Source organism: Notamacropus eugenii, chromosome 1, assembly GCF_028372415.1.
Source record: "Notamacropus eugenii isolate mMacEug1 chromosome 1, mMacEug1.pri_v2, whole genome shotgun sequence".
In the NCBI taxonomy this organism is placed as follows: domain Eukaryota; kingdom Metazoa; phylum Chordata; class Mammalia; order Diprotodontia; family Macropodidae; genus Notamacropus; species Notamacropus eugenii.
The window spans coordinates 716357721-716369588 of NC_092872.1; the positions used below are offsets into that span (position 1 = coordinate 716357721).

Below are 11868 nucleotides of genomic sequence, written 5' to 3' on the forward strand. Positions count from 1 at the left end.
CCTTAGTAAGCTAGCTTTGGGAATGGAGCCTATGGGAGTGGGTCCTAGGGAAAGGACGGTTCCTTCCCCTTCAGTCTCATCCCTTTTCTCAGGAACACACACAATGAATCATCTAGGGAGAAGGAATCATGGTGTACATCCCTGAGAAGTGGGCTGAGAGAGAAGGGGAAAGGAGGAATCTTTGTTATCCACATCAAGTATCCTGTGTTGGGTATCAGTGACTCACAGAACATACCACCCTTTTGCTTCTGCCCCATTTCAGGTATTTGAATTTGGTCACACCAACCGGACCACTGAATACACCAACCTCAATGAACACAGCTCTCGGTCCCATGCCCTTTTAATCATCACTGTCCGTGGCACTGACTATAGCACGGGGCTCCGGACCACTGGTGAGTGAGCGTCTCAGGTGTCTCAGGTCTCAGGTGAGGCGGGGGTAGTCAGGATTGGAGGTGGAGAGAGAAGAGAGTGGAGAGATTGAGGGTTTGAATGCCAGGGAAAAAGGGAAGCAGGGGAGACCCAGGGGAAGTTGGTGCTGAGACTTCTGTGTCTGGAGACCCATGTGGGCATAAGCAAGCAGATAACTTGGCAGTGCTTTCCTGGCTCTGGGTGGTCTTATCTATGCCATTCTCGATTCACTGCCCCTACAGAACACCAAGCCAAGCTAAGGAAGGGGAGTTTTGACCCCAGAGGATTTATTTCCTTCTCTCTGGGACTCTACTTCGCTCACCTTTGTGTCAGGCAGTAGCCAGCCTGGTTAGTGTCTGGGCTGTTGCTTGGGCAGTTGTCCCTTGGCTATGCCTTTGGGAGTATTGATTCCTGGGGCCCCAGTAACCAAGTGATCCCAGTTCCAAAAATGAACCTCAAATTGGATCTCCTGGGAGTTTTTTCTTCTGTAGATTTGCAAGGGAACACCATACCGAATGACAGATTGTGGTCTCTGTGGTTAGTCTTATGGCCCACGCAGCTCAAGATTCTGGGCTTTATCTAGTGCCTTGAGATGATGAGTCTGAAGAGGCCATGAGCCCCCTTGCCATGGGCTGATTTGTAATTCAGTCTAGTTGTGGGGTCTGGAATCCTCATCTGACTTTCTTCTGCAGGGAAGCTAAACCTAGTGGACTTGGCTGGGTCAGAACGTGTGGGCAAGTCTGGAGCGGAGGGCAGTCGACTCCGTGAGGCCCAGTACATCAACAAGTCTCTATCAGCCCTAGGAGATGTGATCTCTGCTCTTCGGTCCCGCCAAGGCCATGTGCCATTCCGTAACTCCAAACTCACCTACCTACTCCAGGACTCCCTCAGTGGGGATAGCAAAACTCTCATGCTGGTGCAGGTGAGACTCAATGGGAGAGGCCGAAAAGAGGGAGGAGACAGGGCTATCCATTAGTCTAAGGGAAGGAAGGGTGCGGTTGGGAAAAACCCAGCAGCTCTGGCATGCCTGCCTCACCCATGGGTAGCAATTAAAGTCTACTCCCTTCTGTGACAGAGAAGCTTCCTGAGGCTTAGGGCACAGGAAGCAAGATTAACCAAGTATACACAGACCAAAGGAATCTCCTCTGAGTGCCTTGGGGATGTGCTTTCTATACCTGTTTATTCTTAGAGGTAGAGGACATTCATAAGTCATCAGATTTAGAACTAGAGACTCTTTAGACCAGCATTTCTTAACCTGGGGTCCATAGACCCCTAAAAAGTCCATAAATAGATTTCAAGGGGTCTTTGATTTTGGATGGGAAAAAAAAATTACACCATTATTTTCATATAATTGGTTTCCTTTATTATCTTATGCATTTTTTTTGCATTCAAAATCATAATTCTGAGAAAGGGTCTATAGCTTTCTCATTGCCCAGGCACAGAAGAAGTTAACAACCCCTGCTCTGTTCTCACCCCCTCATTTTCCAGCTCTCCCTCATGGAGAGGAGGGAGGTACCCTTATGGAATGAACAACTCTTCAAATATCCTCTTTACTGCGGACACCAGGGTCCCCGTGGATCTGGCCCATGGTGTTTCTTTTTCTTTATGGCACATGGTTGTCCTCCATGATGTCATCTTCAAAGGCTGGGGATAGGCCCTCAAGCATGTGTCCCTGTACAGACTATTTGAGATCCCCCATGCAATAGTTCATTTACATGAGGGGTTCTTAACTCCTTTTTGTGTCATAGATTCCTTTGGCAACAGTCTACAGAAGTCTCTGGACACATGCTCAGAATCATGTTTTAATTTTATTTTTTAAATTATATTTTAATTTTTACTTTACTTCCCAATTACATTTAAAATTTTTTATTTTAATTTTTAAATTATTTTCATTTAATTTAATTTTAAAAGTTTGAGTTCCAAATTCCCTCCTTCTCCTACCCATTGAGAAGGCAAGCAAAATATCAATTGTACATGAGAAGGAATACAAACATTTCCACATTAGCCATGTTACACAAGAAAACACATTTAAAAAGCAAGAAAAATAAAGAAGGTGAAAAAAGCATGCTTCATTCTGCACTCGGAGTTCATCAGTTCTCTCTCTGGATGGGGATAGCATGTTCTTCATGGATCCTTTGGAATTGTCTTGAATCATTGCCTTGATCAGAGTAATTACATCTTTCACAGTTGATCATTGATACATTGTACAACGTTGTTACTATGTACAATGTTCTCCTGGTTCTGCTCACTTCACTTTGCATCAGTTCATATAAGTCTTCCCAAGTTTTTTTCCGAAACCATCCGGCTTGTCATTTCTTACACCATAATAGAATCATGCTTCTAAATGCATAAAATCAAATACATAGGATTGCAAAAGAAACCAATCACATTGAAATAGTCATCCAAACATTTTTAACAAGCCAAGTTCAGGAACCCCCAGGTCAAGAACTCCTGACTTGAACCTCTTTCCAGTTCTTTTCTGTGGCATTCATTTTATCATTTGACCACATCTCAGTTTATGTCTCTGCTGCTCATAGCTGCTCCCTGCCCTCCCCATTCCTAATATCCCAGCAGGCCCATGGGTTGACACCCTGTTCTTTATTGGGAATGTTGAAGAGAGGGTCAGGGACAGGTTGGCCTAGATGACTTCTGAGATCCTTCCAAGCTGTGTTTCTCTGTTGGCAAAGGACAATCCCAGAAGAAGTCACTAAATTAGAGGCTTCCTGTTCCTTTTAAAGCTGTTCCAATCTCTTCCATAACACAGTACAAGACACGGGCCCTTTTTCATGAGCTCTAGGGCACAGGAGACTTCCTTTCGGGAAGCTGACGCAGAGAGTTGTTCATCAGATACGCGTCCCCAACAAGAGCATTTTACACAAAGACCAAAAATATGTCATAATGGTCCCAATGCAACATTTTCCTCACTTAGAAAAGCCCCCTTCTCATCTCCAAGCTTGGTCCAGAGGTAGCGGAATCTGGCCAAAGCAGATGGGGGGTCTGTTAGCTTGGTCTTGACACCAAGGAGTACAGCCACGATGATTCAAGAGGGAGCTGACTCATAGGGATGCTGCTTGGTCTTTGGATGATGGCATTTCAATATCATTGGTTTCCTACGTTATTTTTTAAAATATGATTGTGACAAGGGGTCACCGGTCTTCATCAGATTGTGGACCAGAGGGGTTCATGATACAAAAAATGGTGAAGAACTTCTGGCCTCTAGGGTTTGGAGAGCTAGACTTCTTTGCAGACTGAGAGATTCAGCCAGAAAACAGAATCCACAGGGTAAGGCCGGCTTTCTGCCATGCCTCTTCATCCACTGGCCAGAGCCAGACACAGAGTGCTGATGGCAGCATCTGTTGGGCCCAAGGGCTTGAGATGCCCATAGGAGATGTAGGAAAGCCACCTGCTCAATGCCCATACCTGCTATCTCTGCAGGGGAAGTTGGTCATGTTGAGTCAAGGAGGAATTTCTCTTGCCCTCGCTCCAGTAAAATCCCCATAATAAAGTCTCCCGTCATATCACCAGTCCGGTTATACTACTGTCTTGCCCAGGCTAATTTGTTTCCAGAATACTTTGGAGCTGGAAAACTGGACAGAACCTGGAATCCATAAATGTACCTCATAGAACTAATTGATAAATGATTTAGATTGGAAAAGGCCTAGGGGACCGTTTAGTCTAGGGCCCTCATTTTACTGATAAGGAAACCAAGACTCAGAAAAGTTAATCAGGATAGCATAGCTAAGAAGTATGTGAGGCAGGATTTGAACACAGGTCTTTCTCACTCAAAACTCTATTTGATCCTCAAGCTACTTCACCTACCTCAGTTGTCTCAGATTTGAGGGCAGAGACTACATCAGGATGAAGATGGTATCAGAATTGTTTTGGAGTAAAAGAGGTTTAATTAATTTAATTTTCATACTGAAAAGTTGCTACATATAATGAATATCTTTGATAGTACCTAATTTCATATTTAAGATTTTAGTCAATAGGCATTTAATAAGGGCCTCTATGTGCCAGGCACTGTGCTAAGCTCTGGGGATATGAAGAAAGTCAAAAGACAATTGCTGTTCTCAAGGACTTCACAGTCTAATGGGGAAGACAAAATACAAAAAACTATGTACAAACATGATATAAACAGAAAAAATTGAAGATCCTTTCCGAGGGAAGGCACTAAGGTTAAGAGGGATTGGCGAAGGCTTCTTGTGGAAGGTAGGATTTTAGCTGATACCTGAAGGAGGGCAGGAAAGCCAGAGGCAGAGAGGAGGAGAGCGAGAATTCCATGCATGAGGGAAAATGTTCAGTTGTATCAGTTGGCTGATAACAGTGTTTTGAATGAGGGTAGCAAGGGGGTCAGGTCTTTTACTTTTGTAGAAGGGAAAATTCTACCAACCATCTCTTTCCACATCATGTGTCACACATTTGGGAAGCTCTGGGTTATCACAGCCTAGCCCACTGGGCATTGGTCAGAGACCTTTATCTTTTCCAAAGCCCTTCCATGTCTATATTCTCATATGCTCTTTTCCCTAGCTTTCAGACAGAAAAGTCTTTATTTTGCTTCTTGGAGACTCAGAGAAGGAAAGTGACTTGTTTAAGGTGACCAAGCTGACAGTAGAGACTCCTGAGGACTCAGGCCCAGGGCTTTCTCCATTGTACCCCACTGAGAAGCATGCCTCTCCCTACAGTATCGAAATGCCCAGCCCAAACAATTGAGCTGGTTCCTGGCATGACGCTTGTGTTGGGGGACCAGGCTAGGCCCTTGTTTTCCTTGAGTTCTAAGACCGTTCTCTTTCATTTCTGGATCATCTGTTCCCTCATAGCTGGTGAATCAGTCACTTACAAGCTTACTCCCAGAGGTTAGATTCACTGCCTAGGTGTTATAGTAGAACAGTTGCTAAACCTGAGGTCAAAAAGATGAATTCAAATCCCACTTAAAGTATTTATTAACCATGTGATCCTGCCTCAGTTCCTCCATCTGTAAATGAGAGGGCTGGACTTGATTTCTTCTCAGCTCTAAATATGAGATCCCTGTGGAGCACAGCAGACAAACCATTTGCTTAATTTAAAGATTTTATTTGACTGCCCTCAGTTTCTACCTTAATTCTTCTTGTGACTTTTTCCCTTGATGAGTATATTTCTTCTTGTAATTCTTAGAGCATGTCTGTTATTCGTTGTGTTTTGAGGACATTCCTGCCCTGTTTGCTAGTTTAACTGTTGCTACTGTTTCTGTATATCTGTCCTCTGATCTTCTGCCTTTGCTTCTGTTTTCTTTTTTTAAAATTTGTCTTTGAACTCTTCTTAGGTTTGTTCATTATTTTAGGTTGATTTTAGAAAATTCTCTTATGAGGATTTGGGATAGTTTTACTTCTTTTGGGTGTTTCTGTGGCTATTTTGATAGGGGAGAGGTGCCTCAAAGCACAGCCTCTCACTCTTTCTGGAAAGCCATTCACTGTGTTGAGACTGAAGAAACTGAGAAACTGAGCTGAGTACTGAGGTTCCCTCCAACTCATGAATTTTGTGGGTAAATTTGGGATCTTCAGGTTTGGGACCTGGGCCAACTTGGCTGGAAGGGCAGAGGGAATGAAGGTCTTGTGTCACCTGCAGGTTTCCCCCGTGGAAAAGAATACCAGTGAGACCCTATGTTCTCTGAAGTTTGCTGAGAGAGTGAGGTCCGTGGAGTTGGGCCCAGGGTCTCGGAGGGCTGAGCTGATGTCATGGTCTAGTCAAGAGCACTTGGAGGTAAGAAATGGCCCTGTGACCATCCTCTTGGGGCTGGATTTTCTCACCTTTCTCTGGGACCAGACTTCTTTTTTTCAGGGTTCACCCCCTTCCATTTCTTTGTTTCTGTGGGACAGCCCCCACCTCCCTGGCCCTCACTCTGGGCTGATGCCAGCTTTCCTTTTTCTCTCTCTCTAGTTTGAGGGAGGCTCAGTCCAAACTCCGTCTTCCACCCGATCCTATTCCTCTTCTAGTTCTGGGGCTCCCATTAGCCGGTCCAGCTCAATCCGAAGGAAGCTGCAGACCTCAGGTAAGTCCAAAGAAGGGGAGGGTGGTGAGGGAGGATAAGTACTCAGGAGGGCACATCCTCCCTCTTCCCACCTGTCTTCCTGGATCTTGGAGGTCAACCTCTCCTTAGCCAGAAACAATGACCTCTCAATCATTTGATGCTGGAGATCCTTTGGGAGCTCACAGAGATGCTCTCTGACTGGGCTGGGCTGGGGGAATTGGGCTAGGCACAGACCTGGGGCTGAACCCCAGTTCTCACTGGGGAAAAGGAGTCATATCCACTTCGTCTAGTAATTGAGTGATTTACCTTTGAGCCCCCGAAGAATCTGAGCCCCAGCATGGAATGGGCTTGTCCATAAGTGACTTTCATCCTGAGAGAATCCAAATGGCCCATCTTTTTCCAATTCTTCTCCCTCAGGGCAAATTATTTTTATTATTACAATCATGCTTTTAAATTTTTTTCAAGGAAATTTCACATCTATCATCTCCTTTGAGTAGAGATTGTTTTCCCATTTTGCAGATGGGCAAAGATTGGGCCAGGTCTCAGAAGTACCAAGTTCATTCAATGAACTTGCTAAAGGGCCAGAGCAAGCCAGGTTTCTTTGCTTCTGGGGCTCTTTCCAAGGGAGTCCAGCTGTGTGGGACAAGCCCAGTGTCCCCCTCTCACAATCTTAATAACCTTAGACTTGAAAGGGACCTCAGAGGCCCTCATTATATACCCTAAAGGAAACTGAGACCCAGAGATGTGAGCTGACTTGGCATTCTGTATCAGAGACAGAATTTAGACTCAGGTCTTTGTGACTTCAATACCCTTGTGTCATGCCAAGAAAAAGGCATCTGTAGGAGTAGAGCCTGCCTGCCTGGTCCAGGGTAACAGACAGTCCTGGCCTGGAGTCCTTCCCATTTCAGAAAGTGTGTTTTTTGTTTCTTTTTGCTTTTATCCTAGGAAAGTAGAACCATAGAATGTCAGAGGTGAAAAGGACCTTCCTTTCTTGGAAATTCTTTAGTGCAATGATCTCATTTTACAGATGAGGAAACTGAGGCCCAGAGAAAGGCTTGCCCAAGATCATGCAAAGTTAGGGGCAGAGTGCAGACTCAGGTTTTTCTGGTTCAGGGCTCTTTTCTCTAGACCAGGAAGTCAGATCAGATGCCTTTTGTCCATGAGGAAGAGTAAGGGAATGTGATTCCAGGCTCTCCAGTGAAACTGTTTTTGGCTTTGATTACAGCTTGAATTTGGGGGTCTGTCTGGCATGTCCCTTGGTGAGTGTTTGGGGAGGGATGGGCTGAGCCTGTGGCTTCCATGGTGAAAGTCTGCTTTCGTTTCTGCCTGGAGAGTGGATGCTGGAAGGCCCTGGGTCTCACTGCTAGGATGCAGCCTTGGGGTTTCTTTCTTGCCTCTCTTTTAAATGGGGTCCTGCCCTTTTCCTTCCCAGGGCCTGGCAGGCCTGCTTTGGGTAGCCAAGGATTGTGTGCAAGGCATTTGGTAACTTGTCCTCTTCCCTGATGTTTTTTTCTCTCTCATTTCTACCATAGGAAAGACGAAGCCAGTGCCAGTGTGATACACCAGGAGCCAACGTCTAGGTGTCTGGTGCCTGTGAAATCTGAGGGTGCGAGGTTGGAGGAAGGACATTGCACGCTGCTCACCTCCTCCCTTTCCACCCAGAATCAAGGCCCCTGAATGTGCAAAGACTGTTCTTAGGCCCAGGAAGGAAAAGGCTTCTCCTTTCTGCCCGAAATACTCTGCTTCTCTCCAGCCCTATCCCAAACAGATGTGAAATTAGTTTTGAAGGAAATGAATCTTTTCCCCAGCCCAGACTTTGGGGAGCATAGATAGTGTGTGTTGGTGTGTTGGAGGCCAAAGAGCCTGGCTGGACCATAAGGCACATCCCAACCGGCAGGACTGGCCTCCTCGCCCTACCTGTGGGCTGCAAGCGTTTTAGGTTGCAAGGAGGCACCTTGGTCTTTGGGCTTCAAGTTGGCTTGTGTAAGTCCAGATGCTGGAAGCTGGACCTGGCCCTGGGAGTAGGTGCACCCCTTTCTGATAGCTGACATACAGTACACTCTGTGCTCTGACTCAGACTTATTCATGGACAGAGGTGGGCATTCCTTCAGGATTTCGGAGCAGTAGATCCGAAGAACCTGGGCTTTGCCTACCTGTTCTCTCTCACATCCCTGGGCCTTGCCAGGACCTATCTCTGAGCCTGAGGCCTGCTGCCAGATCTTATGCCTTTAGGGGCCCCAAGGGCTGGAACTCAGCTTTTTTGTGGGTTTGGCCTGGATTTTGCTCTTTGTGGGTTCTTGCTTCAAACACTCCCTTAAAGCCAATGGGCAAAGAGGAAACTTAGATTTCCTTGTGATCTCCCTGTGAGAACATGATGGCATCGAGAAATTATCTTCATTCAATTATGTGGACTCTGTATGGCTGCACCTGAAGGCTAGAGAGGAGGGACCCATCTGAGAAGAAAGGGGACAGGAGATCTGGGCTTTCTCTATGGCTTCTCCAGCCCATCCCCTTTCCATTGTGACTTTCCCCTTCGGTACTCCATGGAGTTACCCTCCATCTTTCTCCATTTTCATCTATCTACATGACTTGGTTTTCTGGAAAACCATTAGCCTGTAGGACCCAAGAGGCTACTCTAACCTCTCATCCTTGCAGAGGAAGGAGGTTGGCAATACCCAGGCTAAGACCTCCATAACCAATATGAGAACTTTGTGGGGCAAGGGAAATGTTGGCTCTCTTCCCCCACCTGATATATCCTCTCAACCTTTGTTCTTTCTGCTTCCCAAGGGAATGATGCACTTTATAGAAAAAGTCAAGAGACTACTCCATCCAATTATCTGGGAGGGGAGAGGTGGTAACTTCAGGGGCAGGCTGGTTCAAAACAGCATGAGAGATGGGGGAAAATTGGCTTTCAAAACGCAGGTGGCTGGTGGGCAGGCAGCCAGGGGAAGTTTGTCCACAGCTGTGGGGAGGCCTGTCCCCTAAGCCTTCACCTGTGCAGAGATCCCAGGGAGGGGATCATCTTACCCTGGGAGGGGGTTTCACTCCTGAAACCTTAGCTTCCTTTTCACTTTCTCCACCCTTCTCAGTTCCCTTAGGTTCATATTTGGTAAACCCAAGGGAGGGGAAGGGGCTGGAAATCCAAAACATAAAGGGAGTGGGGCATCTAGCTAACGTCCCTCCAGGTGGGAAGCAAAAGCATGAAAAGTGAATTTGTATATACCTGTATATAGGTGTACAGACACCGCTGGAGAGTTAACCTAATCGGCGGAAATATATTTTAAGTTTTTCTTCTCTCAATAGCCCCCCAGGCTGTTGCTGGATACATATTTATGTCTCCCAGAGGCACAGTGCCCTTGGGCTCATTTTTTGTGAAGTTTGATTGCTGTTTGTTACCTGGCCCTCTTGGAGGCCAGGAGGTCCTTGTGAGGGATGGCCGACCCTGACATGATGCCCAGTGGCCTCAGACACTTTACATTCAATTGTCTCAGATGCACTGATTTCTCTTTTCCCACTACAGTTCTTTTTAAAGTTTCTCTCATAGCTCCTAACCAAGATCTTTTGGAATATGAGCTGTTTTTACTGATTTTAATAAAGAAGAGCTCTTTTGCACAAATAACATGAGAACTTAACTCTTCTCCCTTCCTTGGAGAAGGGGATTGTGTGTGTGTGTGTGTGTGTGTGTGTGTGTGTGTGTGTGTGTGTGTGTGTGTATGTGTGTGAGACCAGTGATAAAGAATATTACCACCCACCTCCTGACTGAGAGATAGACTCGGGGTGCAGAATGAGACACAGTTTTGGACCATGGCCCATGTGAGAATCTTCTCTGATTATCCATATTTGTCACAAGGGTTCCCTCATTACCCTGGGTGGGGGAGGAGAAGGGAGAGACAATATTAATTGAAAAAAAATTTAAAGGCTGAATCATCAGGTTTAGTGAAAGGAGACTCCCACAAAACAATGGGGAGAAGTGGGAGAAGTGACTGAAACTCTTCACCCTCAGGAGACAGGGAAACTAGCACGTATCTAAGTCACTTTTCTTCAAAGAGTATCTTTTCATTTATCTCTGTAATTAAGTAGCCACATTTGTTTCATCTCTAATACACCCTGCAGCCATGCGGATAAAGGAGTTGTTCTTTGTTGGGAACAACACAGTGGGTTTGGGGGCAGGTGCTCTGGTCCCGTCTGTCTCCTTGGCTTGCTTCTCCCCCTCCCGCACTGGCTCCTGTCTGCTTCAGCAGAGGGGCAAGGGATTAGCCCTGTCCAGATTGGGAACTGGTGTGGGAACCTGATCCTTCTCCTCCTGGGAGCCAGAGATTAGACAACTGCAGGATGAGTAGCAGGTAGGAGAGATGGATGGTGCTTCCAGAGAGGGGTGTTACCACAATGGGACCTCTGAAGGTCCTCTGCTCGCCACCTCCTTTGCAGCCCGAAGCACCTCTGGCCACATGGGTAGGTGGTCCTGCTGGAGCCATGAATTAAAGTAGCCATATTGCCAAGATTGGGCCAAAGGTCCTACTTTAGAACTGGAAGAAACCAGAGACACTGCCCAATATGTCCTCTCATCCAGTGAAGGAATTCTCTCTATAATCTCTTTAGCCTTGACATGAACATTTTGTTACAGGAAGCTCATTATTTCACAAGACAATCTATTTCACTGTTGGATGGCCCTAAGCATTAGAAATTTCTTTAAAGTTGAGCTGAGATCTATCATTTTGTAACTTCTTTCTCTTGCTCCTTTTCCATTTGGGAACTTGAAGACAGCGGTCACGTTCTCCCAACCTGAGTCTCCTCTAGTTTAAATAGTTTGTTTCCTTAATAGATATTCCCAGGGTAGGACATTGGGTGGCTTTTCTTCTTGGATACACTCCAAGAGCTGAGTATAGTATTCTTGGTGGTGTCTAACAAGAGCACAGCATTCTCTGCTGTTCTGTAAATGACAGTCTAGGATGGTGTGAGTGGATTTGACAGCCAAATCATTAGTCCTTCCTTGTTGTCTCAAGAACTCCAACTCCACAGGGCACCTTGCTAGTAACCATTCATTCATTCATCCCATCATGTATTTCTCTAAGTATTTTATCAATTACCTATCTCTGGTTGCTTGTCTCAGTTGGCTGGAGCCCCATGTAAAGGAGGCCAAGCTATAGGCCATGGCTCTGTGGCCTTGCGTTACTGTTATGGTTATTATCATTGGTGTCCAGTGCAGGGGCCAGTGTTACTAATCTCAGTAGGTACTCCTCATAGATTTAGATTTGCATCAGCTCAGTGTCCAGCTGAGACACAACACCTCTCCCTATTGTCCATTCAGCAAGTTATAGGCTGGATAGCCTATATCATGAAGACATGTCCTGTAAACCCTCCTAGCTCTGGTCACAAGAGGAAGTGGGCCATCTCTGTTTGACTCAGTGTATCCTGAATGCCCCACTGAAGACTGGTGAAGGTGTTGAGGAAACAAG

At 45.9% G+C, this 11868-nt stretch overlaps 1 protein-coding gene across 10 annotated transcripts in view; it reads left to right on the top strand.

Annotated features, from left to right (window-relative positions):
• The window catches only part of KIFC3 (kinesin family member C3), a 59097-nt gene extending 49066 nt beyond the window's left edge, over positions 1 to 10031 (top strand). For 9 of the 10 annotated variants that reach the window (XM_072636694.1, XM_072636691.1, XM_072636695.1 and 6 more), the window contains 5 exons: positions 263 to 392; positions 1101 to 1330; positions 6010 to 6144; positions 6322 to 6433; positions 7945 to 10031. In XM_072636694.1, the coding sequence (XP_072492795.1) occupies positions 263 to 392; positions 1101 to 1330; positions 6010 to 6144; positions 6322 to 6433; positions 7945 to 7970 (633 nt within the window). In that variant the 3' untranslated portion in view covers positions 7971 to 10031. Of the gene's footprint in view, positions 1 to 262; positions 393 to 1100; positions 1331 to 6009; positions 6145 to 6321; positions 6434 to 7637; positions 7672 to 7944 lie in introns of all 10 variants that reach the window. The other variant, XM_072636693.1, reaches the window with a different exon arrangement.
• The last annotated feature ends 1837 nt before the right edge of the window (positions 10032 to 11868 follow it).